The following is a 26497-nucleotide window of genomic DNA, read 5'->3' as shown; positions in this document are numbered from 1 at the left end:
GTGTTCAGACCAGACACTGAGCCAACTTAAAACTGATAATAATTTAATGACTCGTACTTCTGCATGTATGTGTACACAATTTGGTTCCTCTTGACATTTTTAAAATTCTTGTTCCTGTGCAAGAAGGCTGTGGAATGAGGAAGAAATTTCCAGCAAAATACTTTGATAATACACAATGCATTGGTAAGGATTTTAGACCCCTTGGTTTGCAGGTGAGAAAAGTGTGGTGTCATGGCAGATAATTAGGTTGCCTGTATAACGATAAAATGATGCAAGATTGTTGTTTGGCATGGGTGAATCAGATTCTACAGCAGAATGTTCCATTGTTTCAGTTAAACAAACAAACAAAAAAAAGGAAGAAAGTTCAAGCAAGTGCTGGTACTGAAACTGTGTAATTAACTGTTAGTTTTGATTTGTTAACTTTCACTAGAGTACCACTGAACTGCAGGTAGGTTCCTGTTTTAGAACTGATACCTAACTGATTAAAATACATAGCAAGAAAAATGCAGTGCCACAGAGAACTAACAGTATAAACATATATGTCACTAAGTCTTTGGAGCATAAAGAAAAAGCAAAGATCAAGATAAAGAGTGGTACTCGCAGATTGTGACTGTGTATGACTATATAGTTTATTTAAATGCTCATTGATGAGTTACCCCACAAGGTAACTTATTCTGTTGTTGCTATTGTGGCATAAGGAGTCCTTCAGAAGAGCTGGGATGAGTAAGAATATTCTGTTTACACCTGAGTTTGGGAACACGCTTCTGTATGTAACGTTCCAATCCAAAAGATGCCTCTGAGGGCATCTTTGCTTATTCTTTATTTCTGAAAGAGGTGATCTAAGCTGGGAGTAAGGAACTGAATGAATTCTACATTCTCTTGTATTGATGAGTTTTCTTTGTATTAAAATCACTGTATCAAATATAGCTTTGCAGCTCTTAAGCTAGGAGCTGGCTGTGCTAAATGTATCATTCTGGAGTGTGAAGGACTGTCATTGTGTAAAAGATTGCAAGAGAATAACAACTTTGTTATATTTTTACTTTTGAAATTCTTCTCAGTTCTCATGAACGTAGGCAGCTTTATTCTTGGATCTTAACTACTTCATAGAGAGCTTCCTGAGTTCAGTTATTGTTTTTCCTGATAATTTTAAGGAGTGTATTTGTTTGGAGGTGGAACGGAGGAAAGAGAATATTTTTCTGATATACTCATGTTTTACAGTATTTCTTTTAGAAGTACTCTAGCAGCACTTTTGGTTGAGAATCCCATGCTGTAACCAAAAAGGCCTCCGAGTACTGATTGTCCTTGGCAATTTGAGTTGCTGCAGTTTCCTCTCACGTTAAGCTTATGTCGTGTTCCATGATGCAATTTATACTGGGGGGCCATTCCATTCGTTGCTCATATATACATGGCAACGTCCTTTGTGAGTTCAGGGCTTGTACAACTCCACGGTACTATTGGGGCAGAAAAGAAGGCTGGGTTCTGTTGCTCCTGGTGTTGAACCCACTGTATAAGAACATTGCTGCAGAGATCTGTATGTGATTGCACGATGGGGAAAGAATTACACAAAGCGGACTAGATGTTCTACTCTCCTAAGCAGGATTTACAGGATTTAAACAAATCTGCTGGAATTCCTTGATCTTATTCATGCACCTTATAGCTTGAGTATTTTACCAGTACTGTGTGTGATTGCTGTTAACTACCTTTCTTCTTAGGCTTTCACTGAAGACCTTTTATGGAGGAAGCACTGATTTTTCTCCATTTTCCTGAACTTCAGACCTCGGTGTATCTACCTAAGGGTAGGAAATTCTCAGACGTTATTAACGAATACTTAGATACAAACAGATAACTTACATTTCATCCATGAGGTTAGTCATTTTGACTAACATTAAAAGAGGTTAAAAAAGATGGTTTAATACCACTCTTTGCTTCTTTTTAGCCCGTGTGGCTTCTAGGCTCCCAGAGGGAGCTTTATTGACTTTATTTTTCTTTGTTTATTTAGATTTGCAAAACCACTGTGATTGTCCCAAATTTTTTAGCATCCCTTTGCTCCCTAATACTCCTCTTGGAAATGGGCCATCTGTTAGTTTCCCTGGTAGATAACCTTCAACGTCTGCATACTTGATGTCCCTAGAGGGACAGAGTAAGAGTTGTTCTTTTAGTATTTGTAAACATTTTTCCAATCTGCAATTAAGTTAGTTAAGTATTTGAAATAGATTTACTGTGCTTTTGTTAGTAGTCTGCAAACAAAGCTGATCAAGATTAGCAATCTGTACAGGCTACCAACAAGCATTCAGTAGGTACATGAACCAAAGGATGGCCTGTAGCATCTGTGTTTAGGTGACTTTAGGTGAACATAGAATCACAGAATATGCTGAATTGGACAGGACCCATAAGGATCATGAAGTCCAACTCCTGGCCCAAAAAGAACCACCCTAAACACAGATTGTAATGGTCACATGAGAAAGCAAAGGACCACCCCTTCTGAAGGTCTTATAGTTAAAAGATCAGAACCTGACAGCTAATGCATTGTCCTGCATTCTCTGCTGAGGAAACAGAGCTATGAGAATAGCAAAAACAGTAAGGTCTAGTTCTTGGCTCCAAGTCAGTGTTGGCACTGACTTGGACCTGTTCTTGTTCTGAATGTGACAAGCAGAATTACTTCCTTGCTTCTTAGCCTAGAGAGATGGAGATATACCTTTTAATGGGAAGACATGGCAACTGACAACTGTTTTTTTGTTTGTTTATTTTGTTTAAAAGAATAGTAGTCCTGCTAGTTCAGGAGTAGTAAGTTTAATTCCTGAGAAGCAAACTTATTTTAGAAGGCCATACTTTTGGTTTGGAAGTGTCTATACAGAATAATCTGGAAAAAAATAGGACAGAGAGACTCTGTTGGGAATTGTAGACTGTTATTATTGTACAACTACATTTATATCAGAGTGATGAAGTGATATGTGTTAAATAGTGGACCTGGATAATTACAGTTGTTTCATAATGATAAGAATAAGTACACGCAGGAATGTTCTAAATGTGACCTGTATCTAGAGGTAACTTAAAACATGTTTCAAGTGCTGTAGTTACATTGGTGCAATTTCCTTCTTAGTCAATCTGAAACACACAGACAAGGCTAATTTAGCTTGTGGTATCTTGAAAGTTGTTTAAGCCAGGACAGTCCAAGAGGGACTGTTGCCAGAATAACTAAGTAGCAAAAATCCTTTGGTGTAGGCAACTCTTGATCTTTGAATTGCAGCAGAATATGAGTAAATGGGTAAGGAAGAAGAGAGGAGTGTAGTATGAGAAGCTCTTTTTGAATGTCTGTCTCTCAGGGAGATGTCCTTCCATGTGCCAGAAAACCAGAGGGAGGTCTTAGCAAATAGGAAGTAATTGCAGACTTGCCACAGAGGAGACTGTTGCAAAGACAACAAAGACTGTTGCAAATACATCTTGGCTTCCATCGGGAAGCTGAATCCCAAACTTGGGCTTCTGTTGCTTTTGATGCTCTGGTCTGTGTTTTCCTTTTCAGTAAATCATTTTAAAATACCTAGGAAAGCCTTGAGTTAAGAGAGGGAAGCTACTGTGAGAGAAATCCAGTACAGACTTTTGCTAGAGGCTATGAACCCTATTAGTACATGTCAGATAGAGGTTGAATTGAGCTGTTCTTCTCTAGTCCTAAAGAGTTGAGTAGGTGAGCATCTTGGGAGCTAGGAAGGGGCATCAACAACATCTCTAGTCCTCGGTCAGGGTTAGAGTCCTCTGAATGCTAGTGGTTTTTCTGTTATTGTTTCCAGTACATTCTTTCCTTATGTTTTCACTGGAGTAACTGATTAGAAAATTCCAACACATTTCCATCTTTGCTTTTTGTTTTACTCCTTTTTGCCTGTGCCACCTGAGAGTTAGAGAATGCTGTAGCTTCTAAGCTATTTCCATGTCTGCCTGGCCTGATCATCTGCCTCCTGTGCTACAGGGATATAGGAGATTTGCTTCTAATTAACTGAGTGTAATTCTTGGCCAAATCCATCATGTCCAGAATGCAGTGTGGTATGAATCCACTCGAACCACTCCCTCCTACCACTTAGTGACTCCTGTAAAGGATCCAGATGTAGTGGAATTTCATTGCATTCGATGACTGACTAAAGATGAGGCAACACAAAGCTGTCATGTGAAGTGACTAATGGGCAATAAGTGAGAAAGGAAAAAAAGGCTTTTTGTCAAGCCAATGGATTTGTATCAGCCTGCTTCTTGTTTTTATGCTGAAAGTCTCTTTGAAAATGCTTCTCAGCAAGCTCGGCCAGAAATGAGCTCATTTCTTAAGGTGACCGTAATTCATGCTGCAGAATGCTAAGGGTTAATCCCTCCATAATCAGAATATAAATGTAGTAAATGCCCATTAGACTGAGCTTCAGAGCAGTATAGGAAATGTGAGAAATTTTCAAAATTAAACAATTTCAAATTGACCAAGTCTCCTCCTTAGGTTTGATTAATAATGTTTAAAATTTTTGTTGTATTTTTTGTAAAGGAGCAGTAAGTTCAAAATGAACTAGCTTAAAAACAAACAAACAAACAAACAGCCCTCCAAAACGCTTTCGGATCAATTGATAGCAATACAATAATAATTCAACTCTGGAAATTGCCCTAGCCAGTCAAGTGAAAATGTTACAGCCCCAAGGTCAAAGAAGCACTTGACGGGTAAAGAGGCAATACCCTGGATAGCGAGATGCAGGGCTGAGAAGTGGGAACGCTCCTCTGAGAGCTGATTTTTCCTTAGGAAATCTGGAAGCTCCTTAACGTAGTTTTCTAGGCCCCATTTACCTGAGTTCAAATCTAAGGAGAGTCTGACCTCAGGAAGCTGCAAGCAGCTAATCAAGGAGGCAGCGGTGGGAGGATAAAGTCCAGATTCCTTCCAACAAGTATAATCTCTGGCGAGCGTGCGTGCACAAGCCGTTTCCTTTTTCAGTTTTGCTGCTGGAGCTGTTGCAGAAGGAAGCCCCAGATCCTTTTTACTGCTACATCTTTTGTGCTTAAGGAGAGAGAAGGAAGAGTCAGCTGTGAAAAGCAGGAATTTCAGGAGAGGAGAGAGCGGCTGGCCGGGCTGCCGGGCGGTCGGTGGTGGGGAGGCGGATGCTGGCGGTCAGGAGAAATGCGTACCTAGAGCCAAGAGAGAGGCTGGGACAGCGAGCAAAAGGGAGGGGACAGCGGAGGTGCGGGAGCAGGCTGAGGGCTGCGCCCTGCCCGTCTGCGCTTGCCTCCTGCTGGTTTTAAAGGTGATAGAGAAATTCTGGGGACATGGTCTCCTTTCTATCCCCTTCTTTTTCCCTTTCTGAAGAGAAGAAGAATCAAGGAGAAGAGGTGGGGAGGGGATGGAGAGAGTGAGATTATAAGATGCTGTTGGGAACTTTGATCCCTTTCATCCTTTTCCCTATGCAGAAATGAAAGAGGCATCCCTCTCCCTCAAAGTGGCAAGCACCCAGCTCTCCGGGAAACTGAGCTGGAGAGTGAGAAGAGGCAGCACCTGAGCCCAGCAGCAAAATGAGACTGTGAAGCTTGAAGCTGCTGCCCACTTCGTACAGGAAGGATGAAGATCGCCAGAGTACTTAGGCTGTTAGTAGAGCTCTTGAGTCTGTTACCATGTCTCAGATGCAGGGAGGTAAGAAAATTAATATTCTTCTATCTATTTGTAAAAAGTCACCTACATTTTTATATATATATATATATTTTTAATATCCTCATTGTGAGTGGATTGTGTTCTTACCGAATGTTTTCTGAAGTATCTAGGCAGCTGTGGTCTCTGGGAAGGCTTGGGGGCTTGGGGAGGGATTTATTTCATTGTGCATATGAAATTCATAAATGGAAACAAAGCAGGATGTACAAGGGCTTGCAGATGCTTTGGCTCAGGTTCCCCACGTTACTGAAGCACTGCAGTGACCCTGGCATGAGAGATCCTTTGTTTCTTTTCTTCACCAATGGACTGGTGATCCCTATTGCTGTTGTGGGCAGATGCCATTTATAGACCATAGAGCTGGGGCAGTGACTGCAGCATGGACAGTTGCACTAAAATTTTGTGGTTTTGATGGTGACTGTTGGGGGGTTTTGGAAACTGCTACAGGAACTGGCAGCAACTAGTTTTTCATTAGAAGAGAAGCATATTACTTGGACTGGAGTTCTGTCACTTATGGTCAGTCTCCAAGAAGAGTATGCTCAGTCTCTTATACAGCCAGTTATTATAGCAACCCATCCCTCTATCTCATGTTAACTCACAAGTGTGTGTAAGTGCACACTAGAACATAGTATTTAGGGGATTTGGGTTGTGACTCATCTGTCCCGTGTATTATCTTGGGCAGTCACAAAAGTGTCACTAAGCTCACTTTCCTCTCTTTGCAAAGTGCTTTGAGATCCTCACGTGAGTCCTTCAGCGTTGTTGGTTTACAGAACAGCTGTTTACATGCACAGATGGATTTTTGGCTGAAGAGGGTTTGTCAGTTAGTTGCTGTTTTATCTATGTTTCCTCTTGTGCATTTGCACCTCAGCTCTGATTTGCTCTTTCTGAACCATGTTCAGGAATTCATCTTCAATATGCAACATCATATTCTGACTTTCAGAGGATGATGATGAAGCTTGGCCATAGCTTTGAACACTTGCTGACCATTATATATAAGTTTCATCTGTAAATTAAATCAGCCATGAATGGGTGTCGTTCTTGTCTGGTATCTATGGGGACTATCCCTGCTTATTCCAGAAGTGGGTTCAGTTTAATTCTGAAAGTCTTTCAGGAAGAGCTGAGGCTGAGAGAAGCAAAATTTAGTGCATTTTGAAGAAAAACAGGACCATTTCTGTAGCTAATTCTCTTAATTTGCACACCTCTGCTCTGTGAATTAAAACTCTTTGTTCATATATATCTGGCTGTATTTAGAAATGAAACAAACTACATGAAGCTAGCAGAAGCATGTACAGTTTCTTCTTTCTACTCTGGGTCTGTGAAGGTCTTGCACCTGCCTGTATATCATGCAATGTGTTGAAGTGGAGATCCCTATCTCTCAACCAGCAGTCAAGTTATAACCACCAAAAACACTGCCTGCAAGAGGAAATGTAATTTTGGGGATGGACAGGATGCTAGAATGAGGGCTTTATTTCATATTCTTTGTTCTTAGTTACTTAATATGATTTGGATAATAGTCTCATATGAGGTCTTGTACTCTCATATATTTAAAAACAAAATCCTCAAAAAGCCATGCTAGCTTTTCTTCTTCAGTTGTTTTCCACTTGGTACATGGATGTTTATTACTATCTTAACACGGAACCCTAGGGGCATCATCCCATCAGATAGCTGTGTTTGCTCCTGTGGTCATGGATTGCTTATTCTTTGCATGTATGGGGAGTGAGTAGTTATTCATTATTTTTCCTTACTAATAACAGTGATTTTTTTTCCAACTTTTCTTTCCATAGAGATCTCACTCTGGAGTCAGATTTTATTTGCTGAGAGCATTGGGGTTGAAGCCTTGAAAAGAACAAGCAGAGCCCTGTTATGTGCTTAGATCAAGGGTAAATCTCTGCAGGCCAGCAATTATTCATTTTATTGTTAGTGGGCAGAGCTGTGATTGGATTTGAAGAAGAGCAATGGAGAGAGCAGGGAAGAGGCTGGTTACCAGGGTGTGTTTGCCTAAAGCAGCAAAAGACCAAGCTGCTTTCAGGACATGCCCGTGTTTATTTCATTGGATAATCATCTCTGCTTTTGCTCTGTTTCTTTTCCCAGGCTCTCCTGGGATCCCAGCCCAGCCAAAACCATTTGCAGAGTGCAGGTAAGAACAAGAAGTTATTAATTCAGCCATCAGGCAGATTTTTTCCTGCAGTGGTGATCTGAGACCACAGGTACAATGAACCATGCTGTCTGGCTTTCTTCCCTTCTTTCCATCATTTCTTTTATCCTGTATGCCTCAATGTTTATCTCCTTCACCAACATGGCCAAACTGCTTTCTCTTCATCATGTCTAATACTCTTGCACTCTGTTCCTCCCCCATCTTCTTTTTCTTTCATCTCTATTTCTGCCCTAGTCTTTTTTCTCATGCTCACTCCACCTAGTAAGTACTGAATTCTTGTGTTCTCCCCTCTTAAGCTCCCAGGTAATCCAGAGAGCACAGTGTGTTTTCCAGGCATCTAACTGACCTAATTGTAATTGCTTGTCGCTTTTGTACATTGTAGCTAACCTTCAACCTTCAGCTGTCATTTGTCTCTGCTGTTTGTCATACATGTCTTTATAGCAGAAGAATTTTTCTGATTTTTTTTTTTTGAGCTATAACTGTTATCCTTTTATTTTATTTTATTTTATTTTTAGTCTACCTGTTTTATACATTCTTAAAAAGCACACCCTCACACAGAATCTTGTTCTAGTTTCCCTATTTCTTATTTCAGAGTCATGACTGGAGAGGATGGGTGTTTTTTTTTTTTTTTCTCTATTAAGACAATATTGAATTAAACATTGGGATTTCTTTACATGAGATTTTTATATAGACACTGGCCTGGAACACTGGCATCTATGCTCTATCTTGAAACTGGTTGCCTTTCCTAAGGAAAGGAAAGTTCAGACAGGTGAGGTGATACACTAATGTGTATAAAGGCATACGTACAGTGAATGACAATGCCATTTTCCATCTTCCTGATTTACACAATGGAATTACACCCAATTTTCAACTCTTCTCTATCTCAATCAATTAAGACAGGCAATTAATCTTTTGAAGATCTTAGAATCAAATTTAAGAGCATCATATTCAGATACCAAAGGAGGTAGAAAAGGGGAAAAGTCTGTGCCAGCCTCAACAGCAAGCCAGAGTAAGGGCATATGTCTATTGAAATTACTGGCAATGAGAACCAGTTCAAATTGTTTGCGTTTGAGTCAAATTAACACATTTTAAAGATCCAAGCAATTCATTATCTTCAGAACATTTTTTTTCCCTTAAGTTGCTCTGAAAATAATCATAGAATCATAGAATGGTTTGGGTTGGAAAGGACTTTCAAGACCATCGAGTTCCAACCACCCTACTATAGGCAGGGACATCTCCTTCTAGACAAAGTTGCTCAAAGCCCCATCCAGTCTGGCCTTGAGTACCTCCAAAGAGGGGCATCTACAACCTCTCTGGGCAACATGTTCCAGGATCTCACCACCATCACAGTAAAGAATTTCTTCCCAATATCTAGTCTAAATCTACCCTCTTCCAGTTTAAAGCCATTTCCCCTTGTCCTATCGCTACATGCCCTTGTGAAAAGTCCCTTCCAGATTTCCTGTAGGCCTCCTTCAAGTACTGGAAGGCTGCTATCAGGTCCCCCCGTGCCTTCTTTTCTCCAGGCTGAAGAGCCCCAACTCTCAGCTTGTCCCTACAGGGGAAGTGCTCCAGCCTTCTGATCATCTTTGTGGCCTTCCTCTGGACCCACTCATTGTCTTTCTTGTGCTGGGGGTACCAGAACTGGATGCAGTATTCCAGATGGGGGCTCAAGAAGAGCCTCAAGACCGTAGACATAAAAGGTGGTTCAGGAGATGAGCTCATACGTCTGATGTTGTCTGATCCTCCGTGTGTGATGCCTGAAGTATAGCTAACAGCTTTTCTTCTGTGTCCAGCATCCAGTGGGTGTGGCATCGGACCTCTTGGGTACTACAATGGCTCTTTGGCTGTCACTGAGGCTGGAGCAGAGTGCCTGAACTGGGCAGAGTTCCCTGATTATGTCCAGCAGTACCCAGACCGTGGCTTGGGGAACCACAATCACTGCAGAAACCCAGATGGGGGAACTACACCATGGTGCTTCTTCCGGCTTGCATCAGGGGCCATCAGCTGGGCTAACTGTGACTGTAACCAAGGTAAGACTGTTTCCTATCTGCCAGAGCCTGGGCTACTCTGTCTTAAGGGGTTAAGGCCAGAAGTGATGCTGCACAGACCTGTAAGTAGCAGTTAGGACAATCGGTAAAAGAAGTACAGTGCAGTAAATGTCCCAGTTTGTCTAAAGAATTAGGACTAAAAGCTAGCCTGTGTGGGAGAAAAACGTCTGTATGTACTAGGGGGTCAATTTAAGTTGCTATAGCCATGTCTTTTGTAGATGCTTTTATTCTCATACAAGGAGAATTCTCTTTTTTTTTTTTTTTTTTTTTTTGTTAACTTAGGTAATTTTGAAAGCAGTTTAAGTTATGTGGAAAACAACCCACTCCAACTCCTTAAGTCTTCGTATCAGAACTCTCCTCATGTAATTGTAGGAGCTCAAATACGGAAAAATCTTCTGTGATTAGATTTGTAAATCTTCTGTTGCAAACTGGGTCCTAAGCTTCCTTTAGGATTCCTTGCAGTGCCAACACAAGGACTGCTGCTTATTTTGAGGCATGCAAGGAAGCTCTCAGTGCACTGATTTGTGCAATGCTTTTCTGTTTGTCCTCATCTGCTGACTTTAACTGCATTTTGCAGAATGGATAATAAATAAGACAAATATCTTCCTTCAACAGTGTAAGTACTGTTCAAAGTGCTTCAAAGTTCAATGATAGCTTCATTAAAGTGAAGCATACAACAAGCATAGATGTGCTGTGTGTCTGCCACACACACCCTTACACTACTTCATGCAAGCCAGTGAAAGCACCATGAAACAGGATGTGAGGAGTTGGGTCCAATTCAGCTCAGCTACACTCAAAAGTCCAAGACTTGCTGATCTGAAATGTCTTTTTTTTTTTTTTCCGGAAGGTGCTGTGCGGTTGGCTGAAGACAGCAGTGTGGAGCTGTATTTTGGTGGACTCTGGGGTACCATCTGTGCTGACCTCTGGACTGACTGGGATGCTAGTGTTGTCTGCAGGCAGCTAGGTCTCAGGTGGGAATCTCAGTATGGCTTGAAGTGTTACGTGTTCATAGGTTCTTTGAGAGAACAGCCTCATTAATTACTGTCCTTCTGGAGTAATATGTAGGCTGTGGGAGTGGAGTTTGTTCTGTAAGCTGATTTCCCACTTGCTAGGGTTCTTCGCACCTGTTTTCTTTCCATGGCTATGCCTAACCCCAGTCAGCATTTGCAGGAACAGTATTTTCTAAAGCTTGATGTTCAAGGCTGTGTTGAGTGATTCAATTTTTAATATTATCATTTTAGTATTACTGTACTGATCTTTTAGAAAATGTTGCAACTATGAACCCTCTTAGGGGATCTCTTATTTGAACCTTCAGTCTTCCAAAGAAAAAGAGATTAGGTCCATAGAGAAGGAAGAATTTGATTCAGACATTTAGATGTGCTGACCATGTTACAGTCTGTTGATGGGTTTGTTTATCACTCTCCAATGAGGGTACCATTTCTGACCAGATCAACTCTGCTGCAGGGAAGATAGAATGTATTACATGGGGAGAAAATACTACGTGCTTGCTTGCTTAGACTGGAAATGGCTACTCCTTTAAGCTCTCACAATTAATTGGGCTCACAAGACGTGAAATGCACAATTGGGCTGGAAAACAAGTGTGAGTTAAGCAGTACAACAGTTTCATCATTCTGTTGCATTCTCCACACCAGTGAGATTGGCACAGCTGGAAAGAAGAATCGTCCTGGACTGTGGCCTATTCCCCTGCACCTGCAGTCAGCAAACTGCCATGGCGATGAGAAAACCCTCTTGCAGTGTGGCTATCAGGAAGCTGTGTCAGGAACTTGTAACCAGGGAAGCGCCATGGTAACATGTGTCCCTCCAGAAGGTAAATTTCTAAAGGGAAGTTCACTCCCTTTTTCTTTTGCCTGATTTACTTGGAATCTAGCGTTGCTGATAAGATATTAAATCTGAGATCATGATGCTGTGGAGAGTAAATCATTGGAGTATATTCTTCTTCCATCTGCTTGATGGTGATTACTTTCCTTCCAGTGGAAAATAATGTATTTTTTCCCAATCCCAAGTACTCAGTGAGCATACTTCTAAAATCACTGAAAGATGGCTGTTGTTTATGACCACATCCCTTTTCATTCAAAACAGGTTTTTGTTTACAGGCAGCAAAGTCCTGGTCATTGTAGTAGCCAGTTAAAGAGCCATCCCTGGACTAGTGGCACCTCCTGCTGTGGCTTGCAGTCATTGATGTTTCTAGAGGGTTTGGAGGGGAGGAAATGGTAGAATGAAACAAGAGAGTCCCAGAAGTGGCTCTGGCTGGTGAATAGCTCTGTGTCCTTAACTGCTAGATGTGCTTTGTTTCTATCTTGCTCTGTTTTATTCTTTTTTCCTTTTTTGAAACACAGGTGTAGGTGCTCCATTGCGTTTAGTTGGGGGAAAGGAGAGCTTTGAAGGACGGGTGGAGGTTTACCACGATGGCAAGTGGGGTACCATCTGTGATGACCAATGGGATGACCGTGATGCTGAAGTAGTTTGTAGGCAGCTGGGACTCAGGTACTTTCCGTACTGTTCACATGGAGTAGTAATAGAAGTAGTCTGAATAAAGAATGAGAGAGCATCTATCTTCACCATATAGCACCATTCCTTTCTATGGAAGGGTAAGAAAATCTTGGGGAAGATAATTCTAGACTTAATATCCTATTGTGGGATTTTGTACTTAGTTAAGTAAGTCAGTTTTATGGGTTTATGCTGTATAAAGAAGAGTTGGTATAACCCTATCCAACGTTTGTTTGTGTTTATGCCTGTTCATTATTTTTATATGTTTGTAATGCATGTATTCATGGCTGCAGTGCTAACTTGTGGTGACTTCCACAGGTGAATTGCAGTCATTTATTTGTTTGAATTCAAACACCTTCAGTTTCACTGGCTGTCTTTATCCTCTTCGTTCAGGGAAAGCAAGAGAGCACCTCATTCTCTATGCTATCCGGCAATTAATGCAAGGAACTATTGTATGCTAAATCAAATCTGCATAATTGCTCAAAATAGCTGAGTCAGGTTCGAGATCCTTCCTACTTTGGGAGTTTTGCCTTTCACTGAGATTGAAACATCATTGTCCTCAAATCGTATTAAAGAATTAAAGAACTTTCCAGTGAGATATATTGGTTAACAGTTGACAATGCCACTGTGTAAGAAATACAGATTAGCTATGGAAGGACTAGGAGAGACTCTGGGAAACACAGAATCCAAGAGCACCAGACTGTGACCTTCTTTACTGAATTTTCATGTATCTCTTGCAGTGGGAACCCAAAAGCCTTGTCATGGGCTCACTATGGTCAGGGATCTGGTCCCATCCTGCTAGATGAAGTGGAATGCTCAGGCAATGAACTCTCACTTGACCAATGCAAGAAGAGTGACTGGGGACAACAAAACTGTGACCATATTGAAGATGCTGGCGTCTCCTGTAACCCTTTCACAGGTACATACTTGCAGTTCTGTGTCGGTCAGATGCAGCCTTGCTCCTGTATTACGTAGGTGGAAATGAATCAGAGCCAGACAAGGTGGAAATGCTGAGGTATGGAAAGGCTGAGTTATGTTTGTTTTTTGAGTATCCTTAGGTAACTGTCTTTGGTTTCTTCCTGTCATGGGCTGTAGAGAGTCTTCAGCAGTGGGGCTTAGGCTGTTTATCTTCTTCCTTTCTGAGTGCTGATCTTTCCTTCTCCTACCCCTTGCAGAGGGCACTGTAAGGCTGACTGGTGGTCGCAGCCCCAGCGAAGGCAGGGTAGAAGTTTATTACAATGGAGACTGGGGCACAGTATGTGATGATGGCTGGACAGATCTCAGTGCCCAGGTGGTCTGCAGGCAGCTGGGCTTCAGGTAGGACTGAGAGTATTTGTAGTATCTGTACTTCCTAATTTCAAGGTTTAGATTCTATGTCCCTTTACCAGTATGGGCTGGACATTACTTTCTTCAGTACTGTCTTTGTTATTACCATTATGCAGTTTCGTTCAGGAAAGAATAATAGATGTCCACATCCTTTCCCAGGAAAAAATAAATATATGTATCTATCTTAATTATTTCTTGCTTTGACCTGTTTTGAAAGTAAATAACAGGCTTAATACTGTCTTAATGAATCCCTCAACAAAGTTAGAATTTTTTCTTATTATTTATTAAATTTCTAGCTGTATCAGCTCAGCACAACCACCCTGTCTGCTCTGTCAGCTAAGCTTTATCACCTGCTAAACGGTATCAGCTATCTGCACTGCTGCTAAACTATATCACCTGCTTTGGTACTTGAAGGAAGACCATTAGGACAAAAAAGAGTAGTGGTAGGGATTTCTTAATGAAAGCTGAAGTTGGTGAGGTGTGCAAGCTGATTGCCTGCTGTCCAATGTATCACTGAGTAGCTAAGTAGAGAGACCACCAGTGCCACAGCAGATGTCTCCAGGTGAGTTTTCCTTTTGGTTTGAGTTTGGGACCCTCTGTGGGATTAGTAAGTTACAATGACTTTGATGTTACGTTCTGTTTCTTTCCTCTAGTGGGCCTGCTACCCTGGCCTCTGAAGCGGACTACGCTGCTGGCCAAGGCTTTATCTTGCTGGATGATGTGGCTTGTGTGGGCACAGAGCTCTCTCTCCTGGACTGTCCCCATAGCAACTGGGGGCAGCACGACTGCTCACATGCTGAGGACGTGGGAGTCCACTGTTCCCCGGAGAGCAACACAGTCACTGGCAGCCTGGGTAACTTAACTTGTGTCTTGCTCCGGACAGAGGGAAAACATCGCTTTCTGGTCTGGTACTTTGAAAACTTTGGCAGATGTGGGATCTTTCCCTGTGCGGCCTCAATTAGAACTGCTTTTTGAGAAGGATTCATAGGAATAAGCCCTGCCTGTTTTGGGGCAGAGCCATAGGGCTGTGGTTCTTCAAGATGTACAGCCAGAGCTGCAGAGAGATGGAGATTGAAGAGAACTATGTTGATGGTCTCTTTGTTTATATGAGGCCTGGTACTGTTTTCTCTATTGCAGGAAACTTTCCAATTTGTCATCCTTTTTTTTTTTTTTTTTTTAATTCAAATATACACCATCCAATTTTTTGTTGTTGTTTTTCCTGGATGTGGAACACTTCTCTTGCCTAGAATAATGTAATAGTTATTATAATTTAATGGATTTATTTCCAAGGCATGTTTAAGCTTGTCCGCTCTTGGATCAGCAGTTAATAACTTTCTTTCTGCTCTTGTTCTCCTCTTTACTTAGCTTTCAGAAATATGGTTTAATGATTTCCAGTGTGTATTTAATAAATTAATATTCACCAATTTTGCAAGGAAGTGAAATGAGGGACATGGCTGTCAAATAGATCACCACTCTTCTCTTTCTCGTCTCCTCCTCATCTCCTCAGTTTTTCCTATAAAAACTAAGTTCTGGGCAGCTCATGCTCTTCGGTATTTTTGCTTGCAGCAACCCCTGTGTTTTTTCTTGTAGGACCTCCTTTGCGGCTGGTGGATGGAGAAAGCACCAAGGAGGGACGGGTTGAAGTATTCCTGAATGGACAGTGGGGCAGCATCTGTGATGATGGCTGGACAGACAGAGATGCTACAGTAGTTTGCAGGCAACTGGGGTTCAGGTAAGATAACTGGTACATGCGTCTTACAAATACAAATTGCTCTCAGGAGGAATACTTCTTTCTGAACCTGTTTCTGGGAGATTCATTTCCCTTGTAATTTCTCTTTAAAACATGCTGGTGCATCAGTTTCACCTGCCTCTTGCTTAATGCACACTAGCCATTCTCTTTCTCATTGCAGTGGTGCAGCAAAAGCCAGGGCGATGGCTTATTTTGGTGAAGGCCAAGGGCCCATCCATCTGGACAGTATAGAGTGCAGAGGCACAGAGCATGCCCTGGGGCAATGTGTCAGGCCTGACACTGGGATTCACAGTTGCTGGCACAGTGAAGATGCTGGTGTGATTTGTGACTATGTGGAAGAGAAGGTCCAAGATATCAGGAGAACAGGTGACCTGCCCTTTCTTCTAAACAGAAATCTGGGGCTCAAGGTTTAGGATTTCTGCATGCTTTTTCACTGTAGCTTTTATCTTTTTTGGTTGAAACTTTAATTACAAAATAAGCATGTTCTCTCTTGCAGCTCCTGGTTACTCTTCCTTTGTTTTCACTGTCTCTTCTAGTCTAGACTAGTCGGAGGAGCTCTAACTATGTCAGGTCTTTGAGCCTGCAGAACTTCCCTTGAGTCATATCATTATACTCTTCCTTAGAGCAGTAACTATAAGCAAACTTTAGGCTTTGGAGCACTGAGGAAATAGCTGTAGAGGTCCAGTTCTTGCCATAGCACTACAGATTCTGGAGGTAAGCACCTCCGCTAAAACTGAGGAAACCATTGGGAACAAACCTTATATAAATTCCTTTGCACAACGCAATGCAGTCAACTACCAGGAGGATTAATGCCCTCGGGGGACAGGAGTGATATCTTGGCTCTGTGACAGCAGTTGTTGATACTTAAGCTGAAGGTATCTATCCAACTGTGCTAACTTTACTATGCAGGTCCAGAGTCCAGTGTTTGTGGCATGCGCCTGCTTCACCGTCGCAAGAAAAGGATCATAGGTGGAAACAAGTCTCTCAGGTAATTGCTGAGAAAGCCAGAACAGGTTCCAGCTTTCCTAACTTCATTTGAACCAATGGTCTATCTAAGGGAGAATGCTTGTCAGCTGAGCTCAGATAGGGCAGAGTGAACGGGAAAAGCAACAACTCCCGTGTATGTGATGCTTACTGTTCTTCTGTTTCTTCTTCAGAGGTGGTTGGCCATGGCAGGCCTCGCTACGGTTGAAGGGTTTCCAGAGAGATACCCGTCTGCTCTGTGGGGCAACACTGATCAGCAGTTGCTGGGTAGTGACTGCAGCCCACTGCTTCAAAAGGTGTGTTTGTAAGTGGGAGCTCTAAGGGATTCTCAAAGACAAAGAGGTTGCTCTCCCAACAGAATGAAACACATGAACAAAGCTTCTAAATCAAGACCTTCAGTTATGATGTGTGTGATTTTGGAGCACTTATGGGGATGACTTTATCCCCATTGCTTTATCCCTTACTGCTTATACCTGCCCTCTTAACTTTGAGGTTTTACACCTTAAAGGGAACCATCATTTTGCTATTAATCATAGAATAATCTCCCAGTACTTTAAGGAAATGTGAAAAGAGAAAGCCATGAACCCGTTACAACTGTTGTAGCCCTTTTTATAGAAAGAAGTATTGTGCATGGTAAATAGTGACTGTAACAGCTGGCATTATCACATCTGTGGGAAGAGATCCCACAGTCCTGTAGCTGGCACTTCTTTATAAGTTTGTGAGGACATGTTTGAATCTCAAAGCAGTTGAGACTTGCATAAGTCTAATTCTCTGTTAGTAGAAATATCAAGGTATTGCATGTCTTTTTCTCTAGGTTTGGTGTTGATGTGCGGCGCTACCTGCTGCGGGTAGGTGACTACCACACAGGTGTGAAGGATGAGTTTGAGAGAGAGCTGCCTGTGGAGCGGATTGTCCTCCACAGGAACTACTGGGCTGGCAGCAATGATAATGACATTGCCCTGGTCCGAATGCGAGGCAGAGAGGGGCATTGTCTCTCCTTCAATAGTCACGTTCTGCCTATCTGCCTTCCTGATAAGAAAGAGAAGTCTGACATAAACAGGCAAGCCTGCATCATCTCTGGCTGGGGAGACACAGGTAAGTGACAAAGCTCTGAGGAGCAAGATAGGGATGGGGAGAATCTGGACTGAGGAATCTATATGCACCATTACTTTATGTCTGTTCAATTCAAGGCCATGTTTTTAATGCTCCTATTATTTGTGCCAAGTGCATGGTGTCAAGGAACAGGAAATTAAGCAATTTTTGTGCCACTGTTTTCTTCTGATATTAAGGTTGTCTTGAAGCCTGTCCATGATGGAAGTTTTGGTTGCCATAGCAATCTTTTGAAGCTGTGAGGGAGAGGAAAGATGCCAGCTCATCACAGTTCTCTCCTCCTTTCCCCTTTCTACACGCATGTTTGCCCACAGCAGAGCCCTTAGGCAATGACATGTGCAGAGCTGGTTCACAAAATCTGTATATTGTTCGGGGAGGTCCCCATGTTTCCATGGTCTCCTACCTTCTTTATAGATCACAGTAGTAAAGTGAGGGCTTTGCAGTGGAAGGAGTCTTCCTCATAAATCTTGCTTGTAAAGAGCATGTGCCTGGGTAGTGAGCTGGGACAAAGTGCTCTTTCTGTACAATAGGTGACCTTTCTTGGAAATCTGGCCACTGTGATGAATCTCCCTGGATATTGTTCCAGGAACAGCTGGGCTCTGACACTGGTTTCTGATCAAGCTTTGAGACAACCTGGATGTGCCGTTTTGCACAACATTACTCCAAAACTTCTAGGTTAAAGGGAGGAGGGAATATTCTAGAAAGTATTAATGACTAAATTGTAAACACTATCAAGTCAATGTTTTAAAATGCTGGGCTTGGTGGAGTTCTGACATGGATGCATTAATCTGGAGACAGCTTTGAACTCTAAGTAAGATGTTGTGACCAGTTGTGCAGTCCTTTCCCATTTGGGGTTCATAGATGCAAAGCAGGGCTTAAGGAAAGGAGGCCTTTCTGGGCTGCTGTGAGTGGAGAAAATCCATATGTTCAGAAAGACTTGCTGCCAAAACACAAATAGCCCCAGGAGTTTTTCTGTTGTTTTTGGACTTAACCATCCTTTCCAGCTGTTTCTCTAGCTGTTACTCAAATGTTTGATTGAAAATACAGATTTGCCTTTGAAGTCAGTTATACCAGGTGCACATGTCACTTTGGGGTGTCTGCAGAGGATCAAGGAGTAATTTAGTCAAGTAATTCCTTTAAGTTATACTGGGACTTAACAGCTAGAATCTCTCCCACACACCAAACCCATCTTTCTCAGTGAGTTAACAACTACCTTGTGAACTTACTGTAAGTCCGTAAATTACTTTAAACCTTGAGCACCAGAAGTTTGCACTCTAACACATGAACCTTAAATTCTGATCAAGTCTATAGTAACCAAAATTTGAGCAAATAGAGATAAGTCTGGCCAAAGATGAAGTAAACTCCCTTTGAATAATATTTAGATGCTTCTGAAATGTGTTCCAAAACTTCTCTGAGGATTGAGCATTTCACAAATGTTACTTCATTTATTCCTTTGTGAAAACACTGTCATCTTATAGAGAAAGAAATGAAGGCTCAAAGAGGTGAAATAAGCTGAACAAAGTTCAAGTTATTCGTTGGCAGAACCAGGAATAAGACTCATCCTTTGATCTATCCCCTTTCTCTAACCTCTTCCCTGCTTCTTTGATGTTACAGCTCTTTTTTGTGGTCTGGTTTTGCAGTTCTCTGAAGTTCTGGTCGTTCAGAGATGCTGAGTTTGGCCTAATTCTGTGCCCCAGTCTTGATGTGAAATGTACAAGTATCTGTTTCTGTGCAGAGAACTGTTGCTCTAGGTTGCTGCTGTTTCTGTATATGAATTGGTTTAGCTGGTCTGTTCTGTTCCAGGAAAATCTTATTCAAGAACACTACTGCAGGGGGTGGTGCCTCTTCTGCCACGGGAAGACTGTGAGGTCCGTTATGGGCAGAAGTTCACGAACCGCATGATTTGTGCTGGGAACCTCTCTGAAGATAAACGAGTGGACAGCTGCCAGGGTGACAGTGGAGGGCCACTCATGTGTCAGAAGTCAAATGGACGCTGGATCATTTTGGGAATCACTTCCTGGGGTTATGGTTGTGGTCGGAAGGATTCCCCTGGTGTGTACACAAAGGTCAGCAGATACATACCCTGGATCAAGAAAGTGACTAAGCTAAAATGAAAATGTCTGAGCCCCAGGAACCTCAATGTATTGTTCTTCTCCCTGCAGCAGCTGAAGGCTGTGGCTTCTGGCCTGTGACTGGTGGAAATGTATGTTGTCATTTGGACACTGGGAAAATAATTTAACATAGAACTGGGAGAAAAACAGCTATGGTTGATTATTTGGTCTCACTTTAGTTCTTAATCTCTGAGCAGACAAAGCATACACACTGGTAGGACAAATTAGCCTGTGTTGCTCTGACTGTTTGAGTCCTGTAATGCAATCAATGCTCATTCCTTTGCCCCAACACATGGAAATGGTAGAAATGAAGATATGCCTGTCTCTGTAAATCTGTTCACCAGTTTTTGTATGTTCACACACTTGAAAAACACTGCAAAGAGAGGTGAGATGCTTGGAAATTGCTGCCAAGCTCTGGCATACTTTTTCATAACATGTCTCTTTTCCATTCCAGAAATGAGAAGATTTGACCTGAGCTGAGGAGCAGGCTAACAATTGGCCTTTTTCTTTCCCCTGTTATGTCTCTAGGGGGAACCTTTTCTCTTCTGAATATTAGATTCTAAAATATCTGTCCCTGCTAGGAGGTGCTTGTCTCTCCAGCTGTAATCCTTGTGCCACACATTTCTGGTCAGATGCTACGGCTTTATTGCTGCTTTCTCAAAATTGTGGTTCTTCTGTGGTTTGTTTTTTGTTTCTCCATAAAGCAGCGTCTCCTGGAATCAATTGTTTGTGTGAGAGTAAATCTTCATTTTTAAGAGACAATAGATTTCTTGCTCTCATGATTACTGTGAATGACTTAAAAATGTGACTTCAATGTGACTAGAATAGACACTGTTACTTTCCTTTAAATCCAAATGTAGTGTTAAGTGTTCAGATGTTGATTCATAGTTTAACAGCGCTGCAGGGACTTCATCTTGATATTTTATTCATCATCATTATTAACTGCCCTTTGTGATCTTAGCCTTTAATATCTCTGTGTCCATAGTCCTCCCATGAAGCATGGAAATACTCTGGAGTGTAGACACCAAACAAACACTAGAGTGAGTAGTTTTCTTGAGGTGCAAAGTAGTTTCCTGCATTCCTGGAGTATGTGCTGCCTTTGGACAACACTTTCTCTCTTCTTTTTACGTTTCTCTTTTCATTCATCTCAGGGGAAGTGGATTGGGTTGGCTTGACTTAGGATCTGCAAGCAGTGCCATCAAGCTACTACTGTTTTAGGGTCAGACCTTCTCTACCTAGACAGAAATAATACTGAGAGAATACAAGCGTTACTGAACACTTCAATTTCTTCCTTCTCTCGTTCAGACAAATGGACGTAATTTCCTCCTCCAAGGCCTTAATTACTTTCTTGGTTAATTGATTATTTTTGAGTAGGGAGAAAAATACAAAAGCAGAAGAGCTAAGTGCGTTAACAGTTGTGCAGCTCACAGTGGTGTGTTCTGTCTACGTGTAGCCAAGCCAGAGAGAAGACAGGTCTGTTCATGAGCAGCCTTGGTGCACAACCAATGATCCAAACATGGAGTAATAATACAGTCTGAGACACGTGGAACTTTTGCCACATGTGCATGTTTTGGATTCACTCAGTCACACACTAGCCTGCTGACTGCAAAGTGTGTACTTGAGGCACTGAGCTATTTGGTACCTGGGAATTATCAAGGCAAGAATGGAAGACAGCACAACCTGTGGATTAGCTATGTCATATGATAGGAGAAGTAGTGATAGTGTATTAGAAATTGCCTTGAGTTAAACAAGCAGTGATTGCCAGAAGTTTTAATTTGTCTTCTCCAAAGTAGCTTAATCTAAAAGTGCTGACCTGCATAGGTGACTGATTTTTGTGTGTGAATGCTAAACTAAACAGTTAATTTACCCTCTCCAGTGATTACTGTACAGTTGGCTTACAAGTGCTTCAATGGACTTTGAAAATCATACATGGAAACTTTATTTTTGAAGAGTTAAAAGAATCTTTGAAACATGCAATGTCAGAACACCTGCAAATTGCCCTTTGAGACAGATCTGATCTGTTAGTGCCCCTTCTTGAGGGCTGAATGTCTGCAGTGTGCTCGTGCTGATAACTCTGTTTGAAGAGCTAGGCTTGGTCCTTGTAGTGCCATGCTTGGCTCTGTGCTGCCTGTGCTGTCCATGACTCCTGGCAGAGAGTCCCTAAGGCACAAGATGCAGACTGCTGGTTCTCTCTTAGGAATTAAAATGAGAGGAGAACCGAGGACAGTTATGTTACAGACCTCTCAATTCCAGAATGGCAGTAACAGTACCTGTTTGGGAAATGGGGAGGGATTTAGATTTTACTTTCAGCCTCCCCCAAGCCTGAATGCTACATCAGCTCAAACACAGTGCTGTCACACCTCTAGTTTAACCTGGTTTGAACTTCTAGCTTATACTCATAACCCCAACAGGCTTAGAAATATAGAAAGGATTGAAGGCTTTTTCCCTAAGCCTACTTAACTCATTGCATTCAAGAGTTAGAAAAAATGCTATGCAACATAAGTGAGACATAGATCTGGCACAGCATTCTATGATTCCTGTATTCCAATTCAAAATATTTCCCCTGGATTTTGTCACCTTGAAAGCTGTGAGAATCACTGTAGTTAACATTCTGTGAGTCCTGAATGAGCTAGGAGGAAGGGAGGAAGTACCTCACCTAGTTTTACACTTACTTGTGTAAGCAAACCTGCAAACACGCTTCTGAGTTGTCCTAACCTGTTCAGAACATCACTGTTGCTCTTTGTGGCCCAAACCAAACTCACATGCTTTGCCACAAGGGATTACTGGAATTATCTGATCAGAAGACCAGCACTCGCCACTCCAGAGTTGTATTTTATTGGACACCTAATGTTGGCCAGCAGCAGACATTTCAAAGCACAGTGCATGTGCATTTGTACTGAAAAAGTTTTAACAGCTTTTTTCTTTTTTTCTGGGAAATTTTGTTCTTGGACCATTTATGTTAATTACTTGCATTGCTATCACTGTTCAAATTAAAAGTACTAGTACTTGTCCTCCAGGTATTGTTCAAACACTATGTGCTATACTTTCATGATTTTTTCTTTTCTGAAGTATCAATGTTTATATCCCAAACTTAAAAAAAAAAAAATTGTTTATTGTAAACATCCTTCGTCTTTCACATAAATGTTTAATCTCTTATTTAATCCAACTAAGCTCTACAGCCTCAGTATTTTCTGACAATGAGAACCAATATAATTTCATTCTACACAGTACATTTGTCTTTTTATAGATCCTGAATGCATTGCCTTTTGTTTTTACTGAATCCCATCTATACTTGCGTTTTCAACTACGAGAGGAAATGAGAGGCCTTGCTTTATACTCTTGTCCATTATGCTACAAACAGTCTTTTGAAAACTGTGGCTTCTCTGTCTCTCTTCAATCCAAACTGCCTAGGTACCTGATAACGTACAAGCCGTCTGTCCATGCCTACTCTTTCTGCTGGGTCTTCAAGCTTTGGTAACCAGAACTGAAAACAGTTTGCGAGAGGAGGATGTGCCATCTGCTGATTACTTTCAGTATTTTCAATAGTGGGCAATGCTGTAGGTGCTCAGCACTGTGTGTGTTATTATGTATGTATGCTAGCTTTGAACTTGCTGGTGTGGTTTTAGTGGCAGCCTGTCTACAGCAAGGTAAAAACCAACCAACGTTGATTCACCTGGTGTTTCTGGCAGGTGCAGCAGCCCCTCCAAGCACAGCCAGCTGGTGTAGGTGTATCTGTGGAACTGAACGTGGCTCTGGGCTGATGAGCCCTTAGAAGCATTCGTTGTCTGGGTGACAACGGTCAGATACTTCCCTTCCAGGAACTGACAGTTCAGTTATTGACATCTGTGATGCGCTATGGGGATCTTTGTAAGACGAGTTCCTGCAGTAGTGTGGTGCACGTTGGTTGAATGAAAAACAGTGCCACTGTGATTGGGGAGCATTTGTTAGAAGGAGTGTCTAAGGAGCACCTAACAGGGCTCCAATTAGCCCTCTTCCTACAAGAATACCTTGGTGCTCTACAAAGGTGGACCCAGTGCTAGTGCCTTCCTGCCCTCTAGGGGCTGCATGGGTATCCTTATCAGCCCTGTCTTGACATCAGTCCAGGCTTTGGCCAGTTGAAGCTGGATTAAAGATTTATCCATTTCCTGTAGCTGAATGCTTTCCAGATGATTTATAAGAATTATGTTCCGTGCTGTAATTAATCAAGCAGCTATTTATGAACCTGAACAGGATTTCAATTACTCCCGTAATCCTTGTACCTTTGTAGCAGAGAATAACAAATCAGTTCCTCAAAGGTATTAGTGGAGGGATTGGTTAGGAACTAGGTACGTGAGTATTTGCTGTCTCAGGGATAGCAAAACAGGGTTTGCTTTATGTCTGTCTGCCTTACTTTCTGAAGCCAATATCCTGAAGACTCTTCACCTCCAAAGTAACTGTTGTGATCCATCAACCACTTAAAAACACACTTTTATGTATGTAAGAGGAAGGTTATTAGTAGGTGAACTGCAGTGCAGTAACATCTTCCTGCTAGCTTTTCTGGGAGTTCCTTGCAGCTAGAAAATGTGGGCATGGGAATAGAACACTCACTGGTAACCAGCCTGGAACTGCTCCCACTGGGATGAGGCACTGTGATCTGGAGCAAGGGCTTGGGCTATGTTTTTACTTATTCAAGAAAATATTTAATTCCCCACATCAAGAAGGAACATTTGTTCAGCCCACTCAGTCCTATTAAAAACCCTTTCTACTAACAAGGGCCTGAGCAGCTCTGAAATCAGTCTAGTGCCAAAACTGTCATGTCCCCTGGATCAAAACCAATGACTCACAAGATATGCTAATAAATTAATTGTGCTGTGACTGTGTGGGGCTCTGTCTTATTTTTAGTACAGAAACCTGTTCCAAGGGCAAGTTTTAGGATTTTTTTCCAGCAATGAATTATGCTAATTAAATTTTTGTATTAATGTTATTTCTAGAGGAGCTTTAATGTGTGAAAGAATGTTACAAAATCAGTTATCCTATTAGCTACCATTAAAATATAACACAACAGCTCTTCAAATGCCACATTTTGTGGCCATTTGGAATAGGCGGAGAGCACCTACAGATGAACTCGTGCTCAAAACAAACAGGATTTGCTATATCAGTTTCCTAGTTCATTGTTATTGTTGATCTTTACATGCTACTTTTGAATGAATTTGTTCAGCATGATTTTGTCTCATTTGACACTAGGATTCATGTGTCACCGAGTGAAGGGCCAAAGCCAAATTTTGGATAAGTGGAAGCAGGAGGAATGAAACATAACCTGATTGAGGCACTGACGTGAAAACACTGTTCTCTTCCTCCTCTCCAAAGCTGAAATTGTACTACTCTATAAAAGGTCTGTGTGGAAAAGCAACTCACTGACTGCTCCAGCAAATTTCTCAAGTTGTTAGGGTTAGTCTGGGGTTTGATGTGGTGATGACTGAAGGTACAAAATATTATAGCATATAATTTCTTGTGCATGCCGTCTCCAGCCTCCTGTTGGGAACCTACGTGCACTCGCTAAAGAGAGCGCTGCTTGTGGTTAACGCCTCCCTTGCTTCATGTTTGACTTTGAGGTTTCTACACCTACATGTTTCTGCTTCTGCTTGTGTGAAGCTGAGAGCTCATGGCTGAGGTTTTGCAAGAGTGTCTGGTGTGCACATATCAGTGGGCAAAGCAGAGTTACAGACATTTTAGTGGCCTTAGGCGCTGTTTCACCAAGTAAGCTCCAAAGCACGTAATGCTTGGGAAAGAAACAAAGTTGAAACTGAAGATAAGGTTACAAGTCTGTCAGGTCTCATATTTTGTATTGAAGTACTTGACTGCTGCCTTCATATTGTGAAGAGACATCAAGAAGAGTATGCCATTAGCTTACTCGTGGTAGATTGACAGCTGTAGGATAGTTGGCTTTGGATTTTGAAACTGAAGTAGGAAATCAGGAGGAAATAGGGTTTTATTCCACGCAATGTTCTAACTAGGATAGCTACCATACTCCTTAAGAGAGAAAGAGAAACATTCAGGTATCATCACTGACATTAAAAAAAAATATCTTACTTGGGTTCAAGTTCCTCTTTCTACTAGAGGAAAGACAGTGTGCTGCATAGGCAGCCTTGGTTGCTGGGCTGGATGCTGTGCCGCTCTTAACAAAACTGTCTTGTCCACAGGGGGTTAGAGATTCGCTGTAGGATCGTGCTTATGTGTGAAAGTGAAGCGAAAAAGTAGAGTTAGCAAAATAGATCATTGCATAAGTGGATGATCCATCTACAGCCATTTATGTTTAGAAAAACCTATGGATTTAGCAGGTGTGAATTGGACAGGAGTAGAATTGACCAATTCCAAGAAATGAGTGAAACCCCATTGCACCACTTGATGTTCCCCTCCCTGCTTTTCAAATCCCTCAAATTCTGCCAGAAATGAGTGGTACCTTTCTCCTCATAGATTTTCAAAATGAGGAGAGGAAGCTGCATTGGATCAGCTTTACCAAAAGAGATGTGGTGCTACTCTGACATCAGCCAAACAAATGGCCTTGTTTCTCCTGTTTGTATCTTTGCAGGCCTTCACACAGATGTTAGGGCAGCTTTAGCTCAAAGGACCAAGCAGGAAAGAGTTGTAACTGAGTGCTGTGTTCACACTGACTTGTTGACCAACAGGAGAAACAAACCAGCAAGAACTAAATATGCATTCAAGGAATCCTGCTGTGAGGTGTTTGTTAACATGCAAACATCCCGTGGCCACATTAGCCCGTGGCTCAGGATCCAGCAGCAGGTAACTGTCAGGTATTTCCATTAGAAGAGATCATGCAGAGAGTTGCTGTCACACTTGCGTGACATGCTAGCC

At 41.8% G+C, this 26497-nt stretch overlaps 1 protein-coding gene across 4 annotated transcripts; it reads left to right on the top strand.

The window, feature by feature from the left end:
• Positions 1 to 84: 84 nt before the first annotated feature.
• Positions 85 to 20364, top strand: LOC100542902 (neurotrypsin-like). Of its 4 annotated transcripts, none has more exons than XM_010714383.4 (16): positions 85 to 1796; positions 5422 to 5641; positions 7745 to 7790; positions 9602 to 9838; positions 10704 to 10827; positions 11509 to 11684; positions 12214 to 12361; positions 13105 to 13283; positions 13540 to 13681; positions 14344 to 14543; positions 15281 to 15422; positions 15601 to 15806; positions 16350 to 16428; positions 16598 to 16720; positions 17239 to 17519; positions 19338 to 20364. In XM_010714383.4, exons 2-16 carry the CDS (start codon positions 5570 to 5572, stop codon positions 19646 to 19648), a joined length of 2466 nt encoding a protein of 821 aa, XP_010712685.2. In that variant the 5' UTR covers positions 85 to 1796; positions 5422 to 5569; the 3' UTR covers positions 19649 to 20364. The 4 variants fall into 4 exon arrangements, with proteins under 4 accessions (XP_010712685.2, XP_010712684.2, XP_010712687.2 ...); XM_010714382.4 differs by lacking the exon at positions 85 to 1796 and adding an exon at positions 2682 to 5258; XM_010714385.4 differs by lacking the exon at positions 85 to 1796 and adding an exon at positions 2683 to 5258 and having other exon boundaries at positions 7763 to 7790.
• The last annotated feature ends 6133 nt before the right edge of the window (positions 20365 to 26497 follow it).

This window comes from Meleagris gallopavo, chromosome 8 (genome assembly GCF_905368555.1).
Source record: "Meleagris gallopavo chromosome 8, MGAL_WU_HG_1.1, whole genome shotgun sequence".
In the NCBI taxonomy this organism is placed as follows: domain Eukaryota; kingdom Metazoa; phylum Chordata; class Aves; order Galliformes; family Phasianidae; genus Meleagris; species Meleagris gallopavo.
The sequence above is the reverse complement of the archived record's forward strand: the minus strand, read 5'-3'. Positions and strand labels throughout refer to the sequence as shown.

Coding starts and splice junctions, on each gene's coding strand:
- LOC100542902 (XM_010714383.4), top strand. CDS start 5,570: ATGAAGATCGCCAGAGTACTTAGGCTGTTAGTAGAGCTCTTGAGTCTG. Junction 13,682..14,343: donor TGCAGGCAGCTGGGCTTCAG/GTAGGACTGAGA, acceptor TCTTTCCTCTAG/TGGGCCTGCTACCCTGGCCT. Junction 16,429..16,597: donor GGTGGAAACAAGTCTCTCAG/GTAATTGCTGAG, acceptor TTTCTTCTTCAG/AGGTGGTTGGCCATGGCAGG.